Consider the following 22,513-nt stretch of genomic DNA (forward strand, 5'->3'; position numbering starts at 1 on the left):
CTGTTGAAAAATGATATTTATCTCCAGAAAAAGAACTATGGGAATCTGAATGTAGATTGAAGTACACTGCTATTTTACTTTCTTTTTCTTGATTTTTTTGGTCCATGTTTTCTTTCACAACATGACTAATATGAAAATATGTTTGGTATGACTGCACTTATAAAATCTATATCAAATTGCTTGTCAGCTCAATGATAAGAGAGAGGAACACAAAGGTGGAAAAGAATTTGGAACTCAAAATGATAAAAACAAAGGTTAAATTTTGTTTTTACATGTAATTGGGAAAAATAAAACATTCAAATTAAAATTTAAAAAATTCACAGATACTTTACATATGTAATGTCATTTAAGACTTCTCACAACTTTAAGAAATAGGGATTATTATTATTATCTCAATTAACAATCAAGGACTGAAGTGCAGAGAGTTTTGGTGACTTTTCTAGGGTCACACTGCTAGTAAGCCACTGAGGTGGGATTCAAACTCAGGTTTTCCCATCCCAATGGCCAACCAGACCATTTATGTTTCTTGACTTTCACATGCAGAACAAGCCTCCACTCAGAGAATATGTTGGTGCCCACAGAATAATACCTATATTATTATAGCTATAACTAATGTTTCAAGAAGTTGTCTCATTCCCTTGCCACCACTGAATTTACCCAAGTTACTACCCACAGGTATAGTTGGACCATTATGGTTTAGCAATTAAAACTGGAGTACATCTTGTGAGCTTATAGTATTGGGGATGAATCCACTCTGGTTGTACTTTGCTAGTGATGGAAGGCCGTAACAAATTCCAAACTAGTGTGTGTTCAAATTAATACCAGCCCAAATCAGGAAAATTATCAGTAAGAATGCTAGCAATGTGCCTAAAGAGATTCTAAATATAGGCCAAGTGATGTTTTTCAATTTGAAGACTCGGAACAGTAGAAGATATGAAGGATTCCTTAAAGTTCTTTGTACAGGGAAACCAACTTGGTTCATTCAGCCTAAAAAATATCCTGTTAAAAAAGTCTCAGGTTTAAATAACATGAACTTTCCAAAGTATTTGTTATCTGAAGGGAAATTCTAACCTTCCTGGCCAACTTTTTGGTTTCAGAAGTAGCTGTTTAATATATAAAAGGGAAAAAAAAACAAGTCTCCTCCAAATGGCAATATAATTGAAGGCAAACATCAGAGGTGGTTCTTTTTTATAGTCACTGAGTCTTTTGACATCCACCAGAGGAACAGCCCTGAAATTGGACTATGAGGTAGGATTGTTGTGCTCCACCTTTTTCATTCAGTCTTTTTCACCTTTCCTTTCTCCTACCCCACCTCTACCTTAGCTATGGCTTAAGTCCCCCTGAAGCAAGTTTCTTTACAATTAAAAAGATTGGAAGCAGAGTCTCGCTCAAGAGGCCCAGTCAGGTCAAGTGTTGGTGAGGGAAAGTTTCCATGTGCAGTATCCTCATAGACACTCAGACTTTCCTTTTCCTATGCTCCTCAAAGGTCATAAGGATTATACCAATGATAGCCATGAAGTATATACAGAAAGAGACTGGAAGTAACAAACTTGCCTGAGCATTCAAAAAGATCTTGTGGGAGGATAATTTTAGAAAATTTTTCCTCAGCCATGACTCTACTTGCTAGGAAGGAGAAAGAAAAAAAGGGACTGGGATGACAAATAAATCTTTCCTTAGAGCAATTATAAGCAGGTCTGTTCTGCAAATGGGAGAATAAAATTTGTTCTAGTGTGAAGGATATCAAAAATATATCAATTCCATGAACCATGAATTATTATATAAATGTTGATTCTGGGGAGGAGATCCCTGGTTTTTTTTTTAGGGACATAGTTTAGCCAAAATGGAGTCAGTAGCCTGGAGTCTTCACTGTCACTGATTCACTTCCTATCTCAAACTCCTTAGCTATTTTCCAGTTGCTGAGAGGTTTCATGGACTGCTTGAAAAATAAGTTCAAAAATTAGTTTTGTTATCATTGTTGCTGATTTTATTATGTATAGAATGATACTCATATGAGAAGTAGCATGTCAAAACAAAGAGAGAACCCCAGTCCTAGAGTCAGGAAAATCTGGTTTCAAGTGTGACCACTGATAACTATTGGCTATGCAACAAGATCTCAGTCCTCCAGAAAAGGCTCAAAGACAATTAATTGCAAAATAGATGCTAATCAGTGTTGGTAAAGCAATTTTTCTCTCTCAAAGTTTCTTGCACTGATGAAATCATAGATATCAGACTCCCCTTCCACCCCTCCCAATCCTTATGGATTTTAAAAATCAGAATAGCCATTTTAAAATGCCTCATATTCCTAGGTAATTTAACTTTCTTGCATTGTGATTCCCTCTTTCCTTTTCTACTGTTTTGAATATTTTATATTATCCTTAGTTCATTAACATTCCTATTTTCACATAGAATTTTAAGTCAGAAAAAATTCCAGTTCTTTCTGGTGCTTTTAGAAGCATATTCCAACTTTCTCCATGATGATAGTCTTAAGATTTTGTTTTAGTCTAAATTATTATTTTCTATTTCACTCTGCTTTTATATACATTTTAATGTATATTTTCTGAATATGAAGGAAAATTTTCCTTCAATTTTACCTTTGTATCACCAGAACCTAGCATATTCCTTGCACAGAATAAATCTTTTAAAAATATTTGTTGAATTGAATTTCTCTAAGAAAATATGTGATATATTCCATATAAATATCTACTATGATATGTTAATATATCTCAATTCCTAGAGATATCTTGTATTATGAAGAAACCACATTGCATTCCAGTTTAAATGCTATATAATTATAGAAAAGAATCATTATTATTCCTTTAAAAGCAGAAGCATATTCAGAGTGAAGTGAAAATCTGTGGCAGTGTTTTTCAAGGAAAGAAAAATTTTGTATTCATGTCAAATAACTTGATCTGTAAGGTAAGATGGAAAGCAGGATTGTTAGAGCAGTTTGCAAATAAAGTAAACCTCCAGACAAAAACTCTGGAAATGAATACTTATGGAAGGTATATAGCATGTTAGTAATCTTCTTTTCTTTTCTCTTCTCTGCAGACCAAGAAAGAGGATGCAGGGAATGGGAGAGCTTGAAGAGAGAGGGCAAATAAGGGTTTCCCATAGAGAAGTTGTAAGCCAAGCTGTTCTGCTGTTGGGAGGATCAAAGGCTGAACCAAAGCCACCTGCAAGAACTTTTTGCCAGGAGCCAAGAAAATGCCCTGATCAGTTTTTGATTCTAATAAAAGGTTCAGAGTAAGTTTTAAAGTTGTTTTCTACTTAAGCCTGGGAGCTAGAATTAAGATTTTGTAGATTAAGTAATGATTTATAACAGTTGACATTTGGTGAATTGTACCTAAGTGGTTTTTACTTCCCTAAATAGAGTTTAAATTGCTTATCACTTTTTTTCATGTAGACATTAGAGAATCAGTATACTAAATTTCTAAAGTAAAAAGAAATTAATAATGTTTTGATTTTATATAAGGTATGTTGAAGAAAGCACTATTGATTGAGAAAGAGTGCTAAGATTTCCTCTTTCTATTATACAACGGCTATAGAAAATCTGTTTTCTCTGATCATATAGCAATTGCCCATGTACTGAAGTCCATTGGATACCACTTCATGTGAATTTCAAGCATGATTCCTAGAGGAAATAAAATCTCAAAATGTTCCACTTTTATATCCTAGGCTATATTAATAGTTATAGGGATAGCTCAGTATTCTTCCACAGTCACAAGATTTGAAATTCCCAATAAATGATCTATGAAATGGCACTAAGTATTGATGTATTTTGTCTTAAGGGGCTATATTCCTTAGTCAATTCTATTATTGAAAAGTTTTGCTGCGTCTTTAAGAGATTTTCTGAAGTTTTTTTCTTGACAACTAGACCCTGTTTCTTTCACTTGTGTGAACAAAGAGAAGTCTGTGTCTCTTTCTAAATAAGTATTACAAATAAGTATTACATGTTTCACGTAATTCTTGCATTTTGTAGTTTAATGGCTGTCCTCTATAAAAGTTTGAGGTCTGTCTTCTTAGAACCTCTTATTCCACTCAATTCTCTACTCCTAGGTTATTAAAAGATTAACTGCTTCAAAATCGAGAGGATCAAATATGTCAACTCATTTAGAACTTGAACTGCTCTCATTTCTGTCCTTTTTAGTACTCTAAGCACTAAATGTGTAGGACAAAGTATTTTTGTTCTCCTCCCTTGCTGTTCTCTATTGCCTGACCATCCATGCTGTCCCTGACTATCAGGAACTAAACCAAAATGCCTTTGGCTGAGAAGCAGGTCATTAAGAAACTTGCAGTCAAACGGAGAAACATTTATCATTTTAATTTTCCTGAATTGGAAGATCTTTCCTAAGCAATCTCCCAGATTCCAGGGCTACAGTCACCCAGATTTTGCCCTGAACATAGACACGATGAACTCAAAGTTATTTTTCTTAAGTAACAAATACTTCAGTGGAATGTTTATTTTCTTGGCACTTTATCCAGCAAAAATCTCTCCTAGAGCTTTCTCAGCAAAATAGTGTTGTTCCTCTGGCTGCTTTCTGTTATTGAGACAGCAAGTCTGAACTACAGTGAACTTCAGATGCCATTATGTCCTTCCTAAAAACATACTATTAAACCAATGTGCCAATAGACTTTCCAGTAGTTAGAGTGTCAGAGCAAATCACAGAGTGATGTGACTTGAGACTGAATATTCTAGTAGTCCTAGATGGGGATGGTTTGTCACTACATACTGATAATACTTTTACACTATTTTTCTAGTCTTAGCATAGTGAGAATAGAAATATAATGAGGCAGAAGAGATAAGAATTGGTTGGTTGATGGTAGTGATTTCACCCAGTAATTTGGGATCATGGAATTTTATTATACATAAAGTATCAAGTAGTGGGAATCTATGGTCATAGACTGAAAATTCTTAGGAGTATCAAATCGAACCCTCTTATTATACAGAAGATATTGAGGTTCAAAATATCTGCAACTGAAGACACAGTAGTCTCCTATGAAGGGAATACTAGTAGTTTGCCTGGGAGCTGTCCACAGCTGAAACCCTCACATTAAAAATGAGGGTGGGATTATATCATATACTAAGGGAAGTATGGCCATTATTTTCAATGTGTCAAGTCACTTATGAATTCTTCAGGCAGGGTCAATCTTGGTCAAATATCCAGCTTCATGAACACATGCCTTACCTCAAAACACGTTTTTTGCATTCCATAGGTTTCATAACACTGATTTATTCCCCTGGACCCTAGACATATTCTTTGTCTCTGACCCCTGGTTGCTTTACAAATGATTCTATTTATCTTCTCCAAATGGCCCATCTCTTATTTCTGGTCCCTTATGAACTTCAGTGTTTCATTTTTACAAATAAACTTTTGGTCTGCCACCATTGAATAGAGGGGTTTTCACCTATAGTTTATAGATGGGACCTAGGATAATTGTTTATGTCAGTGGAATAACTTGGTCAAATTCAGGGGTTATGCTGTAAATGTTGAACAAAAAAGAACCCATGACACACTTTTAAGTTTAAACTGCATTATGACATTTTTCTTCACCATTTTCTTCACCATTTTCACCCAGATTCATAGTGTTTGTTGATTTCCAAAGTGTAAATGCTTATCATGAAAATTTAACAATGGGTTCTTATGAACCAGTTCAAGCTAGCTCCAGCATGCCCCTTTTAAGATCCTACAGAGAGACTGTGGCACAGCCAAGACTAGATAATGGGTCTTCAGATTCTTGGTCAACAATCATCATTACATCATGCTATCTCTCAGGGTAATTATAATAGAGGGGAAAAGAGCATAGGGCTAATGTCTACAATGTTTTTCAGGGATGTTATTCAGGCCATCCCTCCTTTGGGATGTTTTTCTGACTCCCCTCTTTTCTCTTTCTTTTCTCCCATAGATAAAAGGATTGACCTATTTATTCCCATCCAGCTGTTCTTGCCAGACCCACTGAAGAATAAGATTGTGCCTTGAAACTTCTGACTGTGTTACAGGAACATAGACCTTTGGAATTTTAAGAGCATTACTCTTAGTTACATCACATTGCTGACCTGTTCAAAATAATAGTAAACATGGGAAGAGTTAAAAAAAGACAGAATCTTCTATTCCAAGGAATTTGGGTTAAGCAAACCAGAGACTTTATATCAGGATTTAAACAAAATAGATTATAAGAGTGGAGAGGAATGGTAAAGATCATCAAGTTCACCCTTATTATTTTACAGAGGAGGAAAGTGAGACCCAGAAAGGGGAGGAGAATTGCCCAAGGTTCTACATTGGAGGAAAAGAAATAAGCTTTTATTAAACATCTACTATAGGACAAGTATGGTGTTAAGCATTTTACAATTATGATCTCATTTGATCTTCATAACAGGCCTAGAAGGTAGGTGCAATTTTTATCATCCCCATTTTCAGATAGGGAAACTGAGGTAGATAAAGATTAATTGACTTTTCCCAAGGGTCACATAGCTAGTAAATGTATGAGGTCAGATTTGAATTCAGATCTTCCACACTCCAGAACTCCATCCACTAGGCTATCTAGGTGCAAAGCAAGGGTTCAAATCTGTCTCTTGAGCCTCTCAATCCTGTTTTTCTATTACTTATCTCCTTTAACATCATATAATAAAATATTTCTCCACCCAACCCACACTGAGTACTTGTTGAACTGAGAATGGAGCTTGACTTAACCTATCTTAGTTTCTCTTGGTTCCTTCATTAAGTCATTTCTTTTTCTCCAGAACCAATTTTATTTAATTCAATCCACTAGGATTTATTAAACACCTACAATGTACTATAGTACTTGATATGTGAAGAGAAATAAAAACTTTCCTACTCTCAAGAAGAATACCTTTTAAGGGTACATAGAATAGGTACATAGAAGATATATACAGAGTAGATGAAGACAATCTGAGAGAACTTTTATATAATATTTTAAATTTTAGAAAATACTTTCCTTGCCATATAGAAGTGTTAGGATACTAGCAATTCCAGGGAAGAGGGGAAATTATTACTACTCCAAGCTGAAGTGCACAATAAGTATCCACCCATAAAGTATGGTATTACATGGCCTTTTCAATAGGACCATCACAAGAGACTCTTCAGGGAGAGGTGGTCCAAAAGGAAAACAGGAGTTCCAAGGGGAACCAGGATTAAAGAATCACAGACTGAACAACTGCATCAACACATGCTGTTCTTAAGTGATAACCAAAGGGATGGGCATGGGAACAGTTTACAGCACTTAGTCTCAGAGAAAGTAGTAGTTCAAGGGAGAATTACAGCACTCAGAGTAATGGGATCTTAAAAATGATCACCAGAACTATCAGAGAATGAAATGGTCTCTTAGGGAAGATAATAGAAATGTAATTATTTGTGATGCTTGATAGAGTTATCATGATGGGGGAAAGAGCATAGCATAAATGAAACTCTAAGTTCTATAACTTTGTCATCATTTTTCTCCCCCAGATCTTCTAATTTCTGATAAGATTATACTGGGGAACTAAAAATTGATAAGTATTTCTCATTATCCAAGTATTTTCTCCAGATATTTTGGTTGTTCTAAAATCCTGTATCTAGAATCCAACTCATTTATCAAGCATTCTTCTAAATATGAGCAGTAGAAAAACAGAGATTTATCCAAGTTACTATTCTATTTATTCTCATGAGCCTAGAAAGTTGAAAAGAGATGAGTGCTATCTTTTTCTAAGTCATAAAAGGTGTTTGTGTGAAACAGAGTTGGGGGGTGAGGCAAACCCAGAATTTGGAATGAAAAGACATGAATTTAGATGACTTTAAACATATATCTGGACCTCAGATTTCCTGGCTATAAAGTGCATATAATTATTCTTGTTTTACCAGCCCTAGTTCATTAGGCTGTCATGAGAATGAAATGAGATGATGTCTATGAAGCATTTTGTAACCATAAAATGTGAATGATTCTTCTTCTTCTAAGAAATAAATTGAGATATAGAAACTTAGGGTGGTTTTCTGAAGATCTCACATAGTCATTAAATTTCCTGTTTCTGAGAAAATGAAGGAAAACCATTTACCTGAAACTATGAGTCACTAAAGTCTATAAAAGATGTGCTAGCTCAGGAGAATTACTCCAGTTCATCCATTCTTCTCTCCTTAATATTGCATCAAGGTATCTAAACGGAATTTTGCCATCTATATCTCTTGGGGGGGGAGCTTGTCAGTTCTCCTGGTATGTTCACATAAAACTTCCACAAAACTTGCTTTAATGAGATAGATTTCATTGTATCCCAGCCTGTTTAACTCTAGCACCACAGCCCCTCTTCCTTCCTCTTCTCTCTGTACTGATAAAAGGCGTCCAGCTACAAAACCAACAAAACATCAAACACTCCTAATCCATTTCATACCCATGTAATCTAGAAAGAAAACATTAACACCCAGGGAAGGGCAAGAGCTGAGTATTATGTGACCAATTATTGTTTTCCTACTACACATCTCTTTTAAAAATGCTTGAGCTTTATTCTCACAACCACCCTCCTTTTAGCCTTTTTTTTTCAGTTAAAGTAGGTGACTTCCATGTTACTTTTGGCAGGAAGTTCTAAGTATCAGCAAATATTGTTCCCAGAAACCCAGAATTTTAGTAGATTCATGAAAGAAAAAGATCCCATTATTTTTGAGAGATATTTATTTGGGTCATGAACTAAATAGTTCAAAAGGGCTCAGGGATTTCAACTTTACATTACTAATTGGATTTAATTGGCAAAGTTAAAAATTTGTGCCCTTTAAAGGGGACTAGTCACATGATAGAATTCAGGCAAACTGACTTGATTGATAACAATAAGTTATTTTTAAATATATTTTTAAGAGTCCCTTGTTAATGTATTTCTGATTTCTTTTCTCAGTCACTGGAAATACTAACACAGGGAGAATCTGGCTTATTTTCTGACTATATGCTCACATTCTGTATTACCAATGAACCAGAAATACTCTCTGGTTATGAATCAGGAATGTATAGAAATAATGGACTCTTTTTCAGAACCTTACTTCTGTCCCTGCAATCCTGAGATATAGCATAGGGGAGGGAACAGTCAACAGTTAGGAAGATCCATGTTTGAATTCTATTTCAGACACTTACTAGTTACGTAACCCTGGGCAAATCATTTAATCCCAACTTCATTTTCCTTTTCTGTTAAATAAGGAAAATCACAACACTTTCCTCACAGAGTTGTTGTCAGGATCAAATAAGATGATATAAGCAAATATTTTTACAAAACTTAATTATATAATTGTGAGCTATTATTATTAATCATTAACCATTAGCTACTCAGGGTCCTTTCTCTGAGACCATCAATGACTATAACTGTATATTATCCAGAAGGATATTATGCAATACTCTTAAGACATCAAGGAGAATTTACAAAGGACTGTCAGTCTTCTCACAATAGAGCAAGTCAGATTTTTTTTTTGCAAACAATGAGATTTGGTTCTCTATGTAATGTTGCCAAATCAATTGTCAAACTTAGTGTCCTACTATATTTCCAATTTATTGATCAACCAAACAGTCAACCAACAAACTTTTACTAAATTCTTACCATGTATGCCAGTCACTGTGATCTGCAATGATTAACAGAAACTAGACTTCAATCTCCTTATCCAAAGCATAGATGAAATTACCCTTGAAGGATGTTTGTTCTCATTTTAAATTCTGTGAGGATACAATTTGAAGTGAGGCCAGTGCTATTAGAAATTACCATCACACAACATAAATTCCAATTCACTCAAGTTGAGGCATAGAAAGTAAAAGCTAGGGAAGGAAGATGGAAAACCACAGTGATGGAAAACTCTAAAACAACTACATCACTTTTGGGTAATGTTTAGTCGATTTGAGACCTTACACATTTCATTTCAACTAGACCCAGAGAAGGCCAAATGAAGCTTACCTGCCACTTTGACCTCATAGGCAGTGCAGGTTTTGCAGGGCAGTATCTGGAATTCCTCAGCTTGATACATGGAGTAGTCTGTGCTAGCAATGACGAGGGTATCTCCAACTCTCCATGATTCAACATTATCTGTGAGCCTCAGGATTGTGCTGTTCACATTGGTGTCAATGGTGACGGTGAGTTTGGGCCTCACTGTAATCACATATAGAATCACATCCTTCATTTTTTGTTAACTCTTTATCACCTCTCAAAATGCCCTTCCCACTTTCTCCCATCAATACAATTATAGATTCGCAAATCCAAAACAGAATTATCTAGTACACCTTATTGTGGTCTTGGTGTAGGCTTTGTGAAGTCAACAAATACCCAACCAAGAAAGATCCATTCATTAGTTACTGGCAAGGGAATTTTCCACTAACTTCTTAAGTTCAAGTTAAATGTGGCTTTCAGTGGGGTTATTTCACCACACCCACTTAGCTCCATGACTTTAAAAAAATATAGTTGCTCTGAACTGTTATTTACAGTAGCAATAAATGTCTTCCCCAAAAAGGAGATGTTTTGCTTAATGACTGCTTTTTGGAGGATGCTGAGTGACTCTTTTAACAAACCAACCATTTAAAATTCACTTATAATGATCACCTTTGGGAGCAATGTTGTTTGAAATGAAAACTACAAAAGATAGAATTGCATCTGAAATCTTAGTATTATGAGGGTCATTTCTGCACATCAGACGCCTGATTTTCTTGAGGCCTGGCCCTTCCCCTTCCTGAAAGGTTTGTGTGGATGGGGTGGAGTTCTCAAAACCCCTGCCAGCTCTCTGCACTGTCCTGTGATGGCTCAAACAACGACTGTTGTCACAAAGACTGTGCCACAGAAAGGGAGCCCAGGAGGAGCCATCTGACACTGGAAGGAGCTTGAGGTGGTTGACCCCAGCTTCCTGAGGGCTGCCAACACAAAAATGCCAGCTTAGGAAACAGAGCTGTAATTGACTTTTTCCTTCCAAAGTCCAGCTTCACAAAACAGAGCACTTACCGGATTTACCACATAGGAACCTTACTCGGTAATTCTGGCAGGCTTTGTTCTTGCTGTAGCACACAAACCTGTAATCCTGACCACTTTTGTAGACGACCTCAGTGGTTAAGTTAATTCCATCCACTGTAGTGGCCTAGAATAAGGATAAAAATTATAGTGTACAAGCTTTTTTTTTTCTTCTTTGAAAAAAGAAAATTATAAACATTAAACAGATATGTGTCAAATTGTCCTTTGGGAAAAAGCTATTTACTACTGCTTATTTTTGTTATCCTTGCTAGTATTCCTGGGAGGGTGCAACCATAAGATATCTCTACTATATACAATTGAAAGATGAAGGTACTCAATGACTGAAAGACATGTATAGGTTCACATACAGCCATCAGTATTGAAAGAAGAAATGTGTTTGAATTTGGTCCCATGATAATCTTGGACATGTGATTTTTGAAGCAGGGTTGCCAGCTGTTGCAGTCTTTTATATGTAAATCAAAAAGGCTGGGGTGGGGTGATATGGTTAAGGAGGAGAAGTGTAACAAGCCCAGATCTAAAATAAGATTGTACTTTTGGGGAAAGATTATTTTGAACTCAGTGAATGTCTTCCTCCCCACCCCACCCCCCTTTCTTCTCTTAAAAGAAAAGCACATTCAACTGAGGTCAAATGAGATTCAACTCTGAAAGCCTGTCAAAAAGCATAAAGAGAGATCTTAAGGCCATGATATCATAAATACCAGCCCTCCTAGTCCCCAGTCTTGTGAGGAAGTCATGAATAGCTATGGGGCAAGGTGACCCTTCTTTATATTGGAGACTAATTTATTTTACAGCTAATGAAGGGTAAAAGAATTCTTTCTGCATTTTCCTCTAGAGCCAGAATTTAAATGTACGTCACGTAAATGAATGTTATAGAGACAAAAACCATCAGATACCTGTGACCAGCATGCCTCCCTAGACTATCTCCAGTCATATCCCTAAGACCAAAATGCCTCTCTAACCTACTTCCTATCATACTTGTTTCCTGATTTCAGGCACCCATCTCCTCTTGAATGTTGAGTCCTATTTATAGTTAACTGATTCTTCCCCCCAAAACAACAACATAACAATAACTTACATTATACTATTTTTAAAATTTTCCTCATTACTCACAATCTAATAAAATAGGTAAATAGACAAAATTATGTCATTTTATAGATAAGAATATTGAAACTTTGAGAGGTTAAATGAGTTCTTGGTGGTTATAGTTAGTAAATATTTGAAGGAGGATTAAAACTCAGATCCATTTCAAAGGCCAGACATTTTCTTCTATTCTACAAAATTACTCTATACCCATTTAATAAACATTATTCCTTTTAAAGCTATGATTCTATTATATAAATGAAAAAGTATACATAAATGTATGTAAGTGTATATAATATGTGTGCTATATATGATATACATCCCATATGCATACACTGTGCATCTGCACATATACACACACACACACACACACACACATATACACACACACACACACACACACACACACACACACACACACACACACAAATATGGAGAGGTGGTGCAACCCCCACTGTCATGTAGTATATGTATATGTATGCATTCATGTCTATATGCATATGGAAGTTTGGTCTTTTTGTATAGAGATCTGGAAGCCAGGAAGATCTGGATTCAGGCATTTATGATTGCTACATACTGGCAATGTGACCCTGAGCAAATCACTTAAACTCTCAGTTCCTTAGATGATTTTCTAAGACTTTAAGTAACAGAGCAGAGCAGGGACTAAGCTGTGTTGGTAGAGAGAGAATTTCCTCACCTCTACACACACACACACACACACACACACGCACGCACGCACGCACGCACGCACGCACGCACGCACACACACACACAAACACAAACACACTACATCTATACACATATACATACATATATATTACAAATATTATTATATTTTAAAAATATACAGATACAATATATGCATATATTATATAGATACACAAGTATATATACATATTCCATATATATATATATAAATGATATCACTCCTCATCTCTCTATATGTATGTATGAACATATATGGATGCATGAGATTTCACAGTTTCTTTCATCATGCCACACTAATTCTCAGTGGAAGCTCTCAGATCACACATTCAGGATTATTTTCTTCTTATAGGAAGGCTAGAATATTGTTTTGATCATCATACCTGGATGTCAATGGGACGAATACAAATTTTTCCTGGATGAGCCGCCCTGAGGTCTGAAATTTTCTCCCCACCTTTTGATGGAGTCACTTCATGTTTGTCAAACCACTCTGTCCACTCTACATCTAGAAACAAGAATGAGATTGGACAGCAAAGGTCCCCTTAGTGAAAAACCAAGCCTGATCATTTTACTGACAAATGCTTTCAGCACAACTTTATGCTAAAACATCCAACAGTTGCTTTGTTAAGGACTACCCATTAAAGGATTTTTGTTTGAGCTTGTTACTTTTCTTGGTGAATATTATACACATGAGCACAGTGTTACCCAAGTCCATTGGTTGGGCATTGGGTACAGTAGTTTCAAGAGTTTTGAGTAGTTTCCTAGATTTCTATAAAAAAAACCCTCAAATTAAAATAATTTTATACTGAATTATCAATTGAAGTTTTGACTGTTACTTGGAAGAGAAAAGGTCCCAAAGGAAGACTTTTGTGTGTATTAAAACAAGGAGAGATTTAACTCTTTGCAAGGGAAGAAAACATTTGACTTGTACTGTGGAGTAAGTATGATCTTGACAGAAATGATTCTGTTGGCAAAAGAAGGTTTCTTTTTCAATTTGTAATGACATGAAATCTTAGTCTGTGGCCTTTCATTTAATGGAAAAATACAGTTACAGCAAAAACAACTCATTTCTGTGGTTGAATTATGCTGTCTGTTGAGGCTTCCTGAGTTCTGAAATATATAGGTTTCTTACCTTGTACCCACTCACTGGATGAAGAAACATTGAAATGTTCCCCAGTTTCAGTTCGGAATAATTTAAAAACTCTGGCCGCAGCTGAGCCTCGGTGTCCTATTAAAAGGATAAGATAGTTTTGTAACTTTGAGATTTTTTAAATATTGAATAGAGTATGACATTAAGAGTGATGAAAAATCTGTTAAAAAACGTCCTCAGTCATTTGAGCAGAGTCATCAATTAGATCATTCATTTTTTATAAACATTTTTAAGCATCATATGTGCTATACTCTCACCACCTCCACATTCTACCCTTTATACAACTACCAGACATATCCTTATGCATATACAGGATCATGTCACCACTGTCTCTTTATTGTCCACAGAAGTAAAGTTCATACTTGTTCACCTTGCATCCTGTCTTCCAAACCTGCTACTATTCTGTCTCTCCTATCTTGTCTCACATTCCTCCCTTTCATTCCTTTGATATTCTGACCAAATTGAGCTATACATTTCTTCTCCTTTCCTTTTCTTATGCTGTTCCTTGGGCTAAAAATGTTCTTTCCTCTTCTTTATCTGTTGAAATTCTTTTCATTCTTTAAAAGTCCAGTTCAAATGTTTGATTTGTGAAGTCTTTCTTTACTCCATTAGTAATGACTTTTTTCCATAGGACCTCATGTAATATTTTTCATTTGCTTCTTTAATGCAAACATTTATTAGAATTATCTGTTTTGGGGTTTTATTTCTGTTATTACAGCAGATTTCAAACTTAGGTTATTCTGACTCTGTTCTAGCATTCTATCTGCTATGTTATCCAGCTACCCACAAAGATAATGAAATAGTTCCTGTTCTCAAGAGGCTTATATTCTACACGCTAAACTAAAGTAACAGGGCAGCTAGGTGGTGCAGTGGATAGAGCACTGGCCCTGGAGTCAGGAGTACCTGAGTTCAAATCTGGTCTCAGACACCTAATAATTACCTAGCTGCGTGGCCTTGGGAAAGTCACTTAACCCCATTGCCTTGCCCCCCCAAAAAACTAAAGTAACAGTAATATACATTAAAAAAAACAAATTCTCTTTTACACCATCCTACTTCCCACAAAATCCTATAACCCAAAGTCAGGAGACAGTGAAGACTGAAGACTTTCTATTGAAACTTTCATATTTGCAGCTATAAAAAGTAATCATAAAGACTCAATAGGAAGACAATCTCACCATCTAGCCAGTCTCATGACTTACCGTGATATTCTATATGGTCTTCAACAGAAGATAAAGGATCTCCTTTCACAGTCAGGAAACTCCAAGGATGCCTGGAAAATAATAAAAAGAAATCTAGCATACTCTTATATTTGGAGGAGCTGAATCAGGGCTTCAAAATAAGACTGAATGGTATCGGGAAAACTACTGGATTTGGAGGGAAAAAACCTGGATTCAAATTCTGATCCATGATAACTATATGATCTTGAGAAAATTACTTTCATTTCCTGGGTCTTTGTTTCCTCAAATATAAAATGCAGAGGTTGAAAGAAATGATCCTAAAGGTTACCCCCAGGTCTAAATCTATGATTTTGTGACCCAGTCTTCAAGAGTCTCCTTGGATAATTGACTTTCTTCTTCCCCTCCTTTTCAGAAAGAAAACTCAGTAATTACATTTCTTCAGAACTAAACTTTGACTGCTCTTTCACTTTCTTCTACTGTATTAGCTTTCCCATGAATCCCAAAATTCTACTCCTGAGTACAAAGGGTGAATTAATACTCTTTACTAGACATTGGAATACTAGGGGTTATGCTTGCCACTCATGAATATCACCTTAATGAAAATACAGAAAAACTATATTGTGTTTTTAACTTTTGCTAGAGTTCTGCATATAGACTGATAATTTGGGTTGAATTTGGTAGTTCTAAAATGGGCCTAAGAGCCAAAAACAAAACAACAAAAAAGCCATGGTTTCTACTCTTGGCCTCTTGGCTCTTACTTTGTGACCTTGGTCTTTTGAGTTTCAGTTCCCTTACTTGTTATACCTGCTACCATCTATTTTCTAGAATTGTAAAGATCAAAAATTAAGGTGTCAGTCTTTTGGAAAGCCGGAAAATGCCAATCCAGGGGAAGCACTGAGAAGTGATGCTCCTTTGGGTCTTGTGCAATGTTCAGAGATTCATTGATTTTCAGTTGAATCCAATGAGAAATAGGCTCCACATTTTTTAACCACTTGAACACAGTCTGGAAACCAAGGAAGATTAACGAATGCCCAAAGTAATTGTAGAAATAGAAGAAAGGTCATCATTGCTAATTGTGGAGAAAAGGCCCACACCCCACTTTCCTGAGGAAATAATATTTCAAACACTCCTTTTAACCTTACTAGTGATCCCAGATCAAAGCTTGGTTTCTGAACTAACTTCACACCAAAAACAGGTCCTTTCTAAAAGGTGCACCTCATGGCCCAGAATGCACCTGGCAGGAGTAAAGAAGAAGCAAGAACAATGTCTTTCATGATGTCGGCCTCTTTGAGACTATTTATTTGATGTTAACAAATCAGAAATCTCTCCATGGGATTTATATAGCCCCAGAACCCTTAAGGAGATATTTTTAAAAATAAGGTATTGATGTTTTCCTTTGTTCTTTCTTTTTAATGATTTCTTTTAAACACCCCAACCTTGAATTCCCTCCTTATAACAAAAAAATCCATTTAAACAAAACCATCCAGCATAGTAAATATGGTATGTGCTACATCTAGAATCACACATCTCTCAATTAGGAGAAGAGAAATGTGTTTCATTATCAGTTCTTTAAAACTGAAATTGTAAATCAGAGTATTTTTAAGGAGGAAATTAGGAATAGGCCATAAGTGTAGGTCAGTTCTTTGTATGGAAGAAGTCAACCTGGCTCTTATACAGTCCACCATGCTCCCTTGTTGGATAAGAAAGAGGGCTAGTTCCTCCCTATCTGGCTTATGTATCTCCCTGACAATCTCCAATTATTCCCCTTTACAAAAGTTCAAGACTTATGTTATAAACAAAGAAACCCTGTTAGTAAAGGGAAAAATAGTTTTTCCCTGGCCCAGGGCCGGCCCACCAGCTTACTAGCAGATTAACTCTAGGACAACCCAAAGGGAAATTACTGACCACCAACATAACTCCCCAAAGAGGCTGCCAGGATGCCAGATGTGTCAACTGGAAAATTTTCTGGCACATCCAGAGCCAAAGGCACTGGGAAACTGTGATCCATCTCCAAAAAGAAGTGGGACAGCAGGGTGGGAGGAATGATTCTATCGTAGTTAGTGAGCTATTTGGGGGAGGGGGTAGGAGAGAGAGAGAGAGAGAGAGAGAGAGAGAGAGAGAGAGAGAGAGAGAGAGAGATTTCCAAAGTAAAGAAAACCATGATCAAAATATTTTTGAAAAACAAGGTTGAAAGGCATTCTTGAGAGAAAAAAATCCAATGAAGACATTTTTTGTTTGAAGGCATGCTTAATGTTTTTGCTCGTTTCATTCATTTGAGTCTCTGAAGGCTTATTACTAAAGAATGATAATCATTTCTGTCCCAGGAACAATGGGAAGCAACTATTTTCATAAAACCATTCAAGTTTGGAGTTGAAAGGAACCTCACAGATCATCAAGTTCAAACTATATCTGAATTGTATTTCTATTTACAACTTCTGCAAGAAGTTGTTCAGTCTTCCATTGAAGATTTCAAATGACAGAGGGAAATCATGACCATCTGAGGAAATTCATTCCATTTTTTGAACAGCTCTAGTCCTGAGAATAGTTTCATGCAATGTCAGTCCTTAAAGTGACCTCGGTATAGTGCTTAGCATGCTCTTAATAGGCTCTTAATAAATGTTTATTGACTTGAATTGAGATCATCTCACTTTAGGCATGAATATAAGAGAGGTAAAGCATCTCATTCTTCATTCTGAGATTGGTTCGTGGTAGAGTCAGAATGAGACTCTAATTCTGGCAACCAGTCTGGTGGTCTTTCCATCTCTAAATTAAACATTTTAATCTAAGACTCAGAGATGAATCTTACTCAATTCATGAGTTATATGTCTTTCACATATGAGAAACTAAAAGCATACAGAAGTCGGTAAGTAAGTGGAAGTTTCGAGGATAAGAATCACAATTGTCCTATTTAAAGACCATGGTGCTAATACAATAACAACCTTTAAACTAATATATCTATACGAAACCCTCATTGAATATTATAAACAGAAACATAGCCCTAATATGAGTTGAAGGATGCCTACTCTCAACTATTTTCCTTACCATTTGGTCATAGAATAGCCTTCCACTAATCTGGTTTTGAATTTCAACTAACAATTCATGGAACTGAGTTGGGAAACTGTCTCCAGAAGGCCATTAGTACTTTCCCATTATCATGGGTTAGTTTAACATACTAAATGGTTAATACTTGAAAAGATTTATAGAACAAAAAAAAGCCTATATAAAGGAGAAAGAACACTAAGCCAAATGCCAGGAGACTTTTAGTGTTGATTCTGCCACTAAATTAGGAGCCACCCTATCACAGAAAGAACAATGAATAGAGTTAGAACATGAGTTCCAGTGCTATGTAAATGGATTAATCACTATGAGATTCATTTTCTTCATCTGTAAAATGAAGGTATTGGAGGAAGTTTCCTTCCTGCCCTAATATTCTTTGATTCCATGTAAAAATTTTTTCTAGGTCTCTCTGTTCTTGTTTATGAAATGAATGGTAGGAATCAGATGATTTCTAAGTCTTAACCATTCTCTGATCCTGGGTGCCCTTTCCACCATTTTGTTGGTATTAGTTGTTGAGATGAGTGGATTTTACAGTAACAGTAAGTGGAATTCATTTTTTAGTGTGGCCTGATAGAATTATCTAATCTACTATATTTATCTATTGCTATCTTTTAAAAATTCCAGCATGAGTATCAGCAGTTGCCATACAGTAGAATAATCTGAGATCTTGCACTAGAGATCTCTTTCCTGTTTTCTTTTTCATAATTTCTCTTAATTTTTTTTTAAAGAAATTGTTCTTCTAAGTTTTTCCATGACTATCTTAAATGTTTTTTTCTGGTTCTATGAAGTACTTAATTGGGACTCAAATTGGTATACCACTAAATTCCTAGATTAATTCTAAGTTATGGCTTTTTTCCTTTTTTGGATAACATATTTGGTATCCCACAATGTTTGTCTCATCCCAAATCAGTCCCTGCTTTTGTTCACCTGTTAGCAAATTTAGTGCATACTCTGTATGGGAGGTGACATAATACAGTAAAAAAAAGTGGTAGGGCTTCAGTAAGAGGACCTGGGTTCAAATTCTATCTCAGATCTTTAGCTGTGTGGCCTTGGGCAAGTCATTTATTGTCTTTGGGCCTCAGATTTCTCATATATAAAATGAGGGGGTTAGATTAGCCAGCCCATGAGGTCCCTTCCAACTCTTTATCTGTGATTAAAATGATTTAGAGAAACTCCTGGAACTGATGATGATAATTTTTCCTTCTTATTTTTCTCTCTTAGCTTCTTTTAATTTATAATATTTATATATTACATATAATAAATATACAATCTACTTATATATGAAAATATACAATTTATTATTTACAATAAATTAATATTCTAAAATTTGTTGTGGATATTCCCTCTCCCCCACTTTTTGTTGTCTCTGACCATTCCATTTCCTTTCCCAATAAATGCTTCTTTTAAGGTTTTTCTTTTTTTCCTACTTTTTTCAGTCAAGGGATAGCTTTTTCTATTCTTGACTAAGTATTTCATGTTGGACCTTTTTTATAATTTTTTTACTCTGCAACTTTACTTTTTCTACTGTTAGAAGTGGCAGCAAAGCCCTACATACTAATCTGTAAGATTAAAATTTCCCCCATCATGAGGTTTCCTTCTCACCTAGTGACAGGATCCTCTTTTGAATCATGTGAGAAAGAACCTTTTTAAAGGCTCTACGACATTTGGATTCAGGGAAGCAAATTGAGTGACATGAGCATCCAATAATACACATGTTCAAAGACTGTGCCCAAGAACTGTCCTTCTGAGAATGAAAGATTTATTGGGTTTCAGTGCAGAAAGCAGTGACAGAAGGGAAAAGGTACTGAAATGTCCTCTAGTCTACTTTTCCAACATACACAAATCTTCTTGCATCAGGGAACCACCCTGGACTTGATCAACAAAAGTTAGGCCACTGGCCTTTGAATTCTTTGATTTAGAGCTAGAAGAGATTTTGATGATTATGGAGTTTAATCCCTCATCTAAGAGTTGAGGCAACTGGTTCCAAGGCAGAGGATGTCACTGCATATCAGAGAAACTTGGGCCTGAAGACTTCAATGACCATCTGGTAAATGAAATGTTTATGCATCATGTCTAACATATGGTCATCTAGCCTTTGTTGAAGGTTTCATCTGAGTACATGTGCATGTGTGGATGGATGTGTGCTTGTGAGTGTGTGTGTGCGTGTGTGTGTGTTTATGTGTGTGAAGGGTATATTTCTTGGGGAGAATACCTACTGAGGATGTGTTTTTCACTTTTGTAAAGTTCTTGTTTGGGAAATTTTTTTCCTGACAGTAAGCCCAAATTTATTTCTCTGTAACTTCTACCCCTTGCTCCTAGGTCTCATCCTCTTTTCCACAAACCCTACAACTATCTGAAATTAGTTATCATATCTTTCTATTGATTCTATTGATTCTTTCTACTGATTCTCAAAGAGCATGAACCAAAGACCCTTTCTCAGGTCTTTTCCTCTTTGTGTTTTCCAGTTTATCAAGTATTCTTCCTAAAGGATTCAAAATATGGTTTTATCTGGCCAGGACAGAATACAGTGAGATTATTGCCCTTCTTAGTTCTGCTCATGGTATTTCTCCTAATGTAACTTCAGATTCATTAGGCTTTGAGACATCCATATTACATTGTTGACTCACATTGAACTTGTGGTACCATAAAATCCCTAGATATTTTTCAGATGAAATACTGTCTAGCCACACCTCCCCCATCCTGTTATTTATGAAATTTTTTTAAAACCCAAGTATAACACTTTTCCCTTATTATTAAATTTCATCTTATTAGATTTGACTTAGTCTGAGAAGATCTTTTTGGATCATTACTGAGTCATTCGGGGGTAAGTTATACTTCCTAGCATTGTATCACCTAAAAATGCAATTGGATTTCTTTCTAAGTCTTCATCAGAACCATCAATAAAAATATTAAATGGCACAGAACTAGAGGTAACAAAGGTAGAGTGGTACCATTATGATGTTCTTCTCTGTCTAAGTAGATTGGGGAGTAGACTACCATTAACATCAAGCACAATTTTCATAGTACTATTTCAGCCTACAGTGGGAAAGTTGGATTGTATTGACAAAGTCATATGAAGAGAAAATCCTGGTGTACGGCACTATCTTTTCATTATGTAATGGGTTGAGGTTTCAGTACTGTCTGCCACTGGCTATCTAGCCCAGGTCTAGAACTTCATCCATTTGTAAAGCAAGGGGAGCAATACCTGCCTCTATGAAAATAAAGAACGAGATAATACATCTGGAAATTGCCTTTAAGTTCTCAAGAGGGAAGGAGATAACAAGCATTTTATTAAGCATCTCCTATGTGCCAAGCATTGTGTTAAGTGCTTTACAAATATCTCATTTGATCCTCATAACAACCCTCAGAAGCAGATGCTATTATTCTTCCCATTTTATAGTTGAGGAAATGAAGGCACATTGAGATGAAGTGATTTGTCCAGTATCACACAGCTAGCTAATATCTGAGGCTGAATTTGATTTCAGTTCTTCCTGACTCAGTGCTCTTTCCACTGGACCACCTAGCTGCTGCCATGTATGAAAAGATGAAATTAACTGAGCTCAATTCTTACTTCTTCTGGTATGTCAAGGAAAGTTTGCAAAATTTCTTCTTTTCCACATTCCTTAATGTGGACAAGCACTATGGACAGTGAACTCAAAAGTCTGTTCTATCACCACCCTGCCTTGTTTTGTCTTGGAAGCAGCTAGGAATGTTTTCAGTAGAAATGCAGCTTTCACTCTGGCAGGATCCCTTTATCCTATAGCAATACAACCTCTCAAAATCCCATGCTCACATTGTTCCAAGTCCCCAGTCAGATTTCAAGAATTAATTCAGGAGCCCAGGAACTATGATTAAAAGATCTATTCAGCTGTACTGGCTTTGGGAAAAATTATGCTTTTTCCTTTTTTCACATCATTAGATCCTGCATTGGAAAAGTCATTCTTTTGTATCTTTTGGTATTCATGTCTCTCACAGTTTTAATTCTCCAAGTTTGATAGGCAAAAATTATATATCTCTCTAGTACATATTTGGATGTTTATCATCTTAAATTCGAGATATAGTAGAAAAGAATGTTTTTTTCACAGCATTCCCCAAATACCTTCATTTCTTTCAACTTCCCTATTTTTATCAATGATACAACCATTAAGCTAGCAAATCAAAATAAAACATTTAAATCATAGAGTAATAGAATTTTAGAGTTAGGGGATCTTAGAGATATTTGACCCCTCTCTGTCCCCAACCCTTTCACATTCAGCTGGTCACCAAGTCTCATTTTTCCCCCCCTCAAGAATGCCTCCTATATTCTTCCTTTCCTCTCCATTTCTATTGTTACCACTATAGCTCAAGATACCATTACCTAATACCTAAACTGCT

At 35.9% G+C, this 22,513-nt stretch overlaps 1 protein-coding gene across 3 annotated transcripts in view; it reads right to left on the bottom strand.

The window, feature by feature from the left end:
- CEMIP (cell migration inducing hyaluronidase 1) overlaps nucleotides 1–22,513 on the bottom strand; it is a 230,394-nt gene that overhangs the window by 64,160 nt on the left and 143,721 nt on the right. For all 3 annotated transcript variants that reach the window (XM_074234002.1, XM_074234001.1, XM_074234000.1), the window contains 5 exons: nucleotides 15,104–15,174; nucleotides 13,887–13,982; nucleotides 13,138–13,259; nucleotides 10,943–11,075; nucleotides 9,911–10,102 (listed from right to left, as the gene is read on the bottom strand). In XM_074234002.1, the coding sequence (XP_074090103.1) occupies nucleotides 9,911–10,102; nucleotides 10,943–11,075; nucleotides 13,138–13,259; nucleotides 13,887–13,982; nucleotides 15,104–15,174 (614 nt within the window). The remainder of the gene's footprint in view (nucleotides 1–9,910; nucleotides 10,103–10,942; nucleotides 11,076–13,137; nucleotides 13,260–13,886; nucleotides 13,983–15,103; nucleotides 15,175–22,513) is intronic.

Source organism: Macrotis lagotis, chromosome 4 (genome assembly GCF_037893015.1).
Source record: "Macrotis lagotis isolate mMagLag1 chromosome 4, bilby.v1.9.chrom.fasta, whole genome shotgun sequence".
Taxonomy (NCBI): Eukaryota; Metazoa; Chordata; class Mammalia; order Peramelemorphia; family Peramelidae; genus Macrotis; species Macrotis lagotis.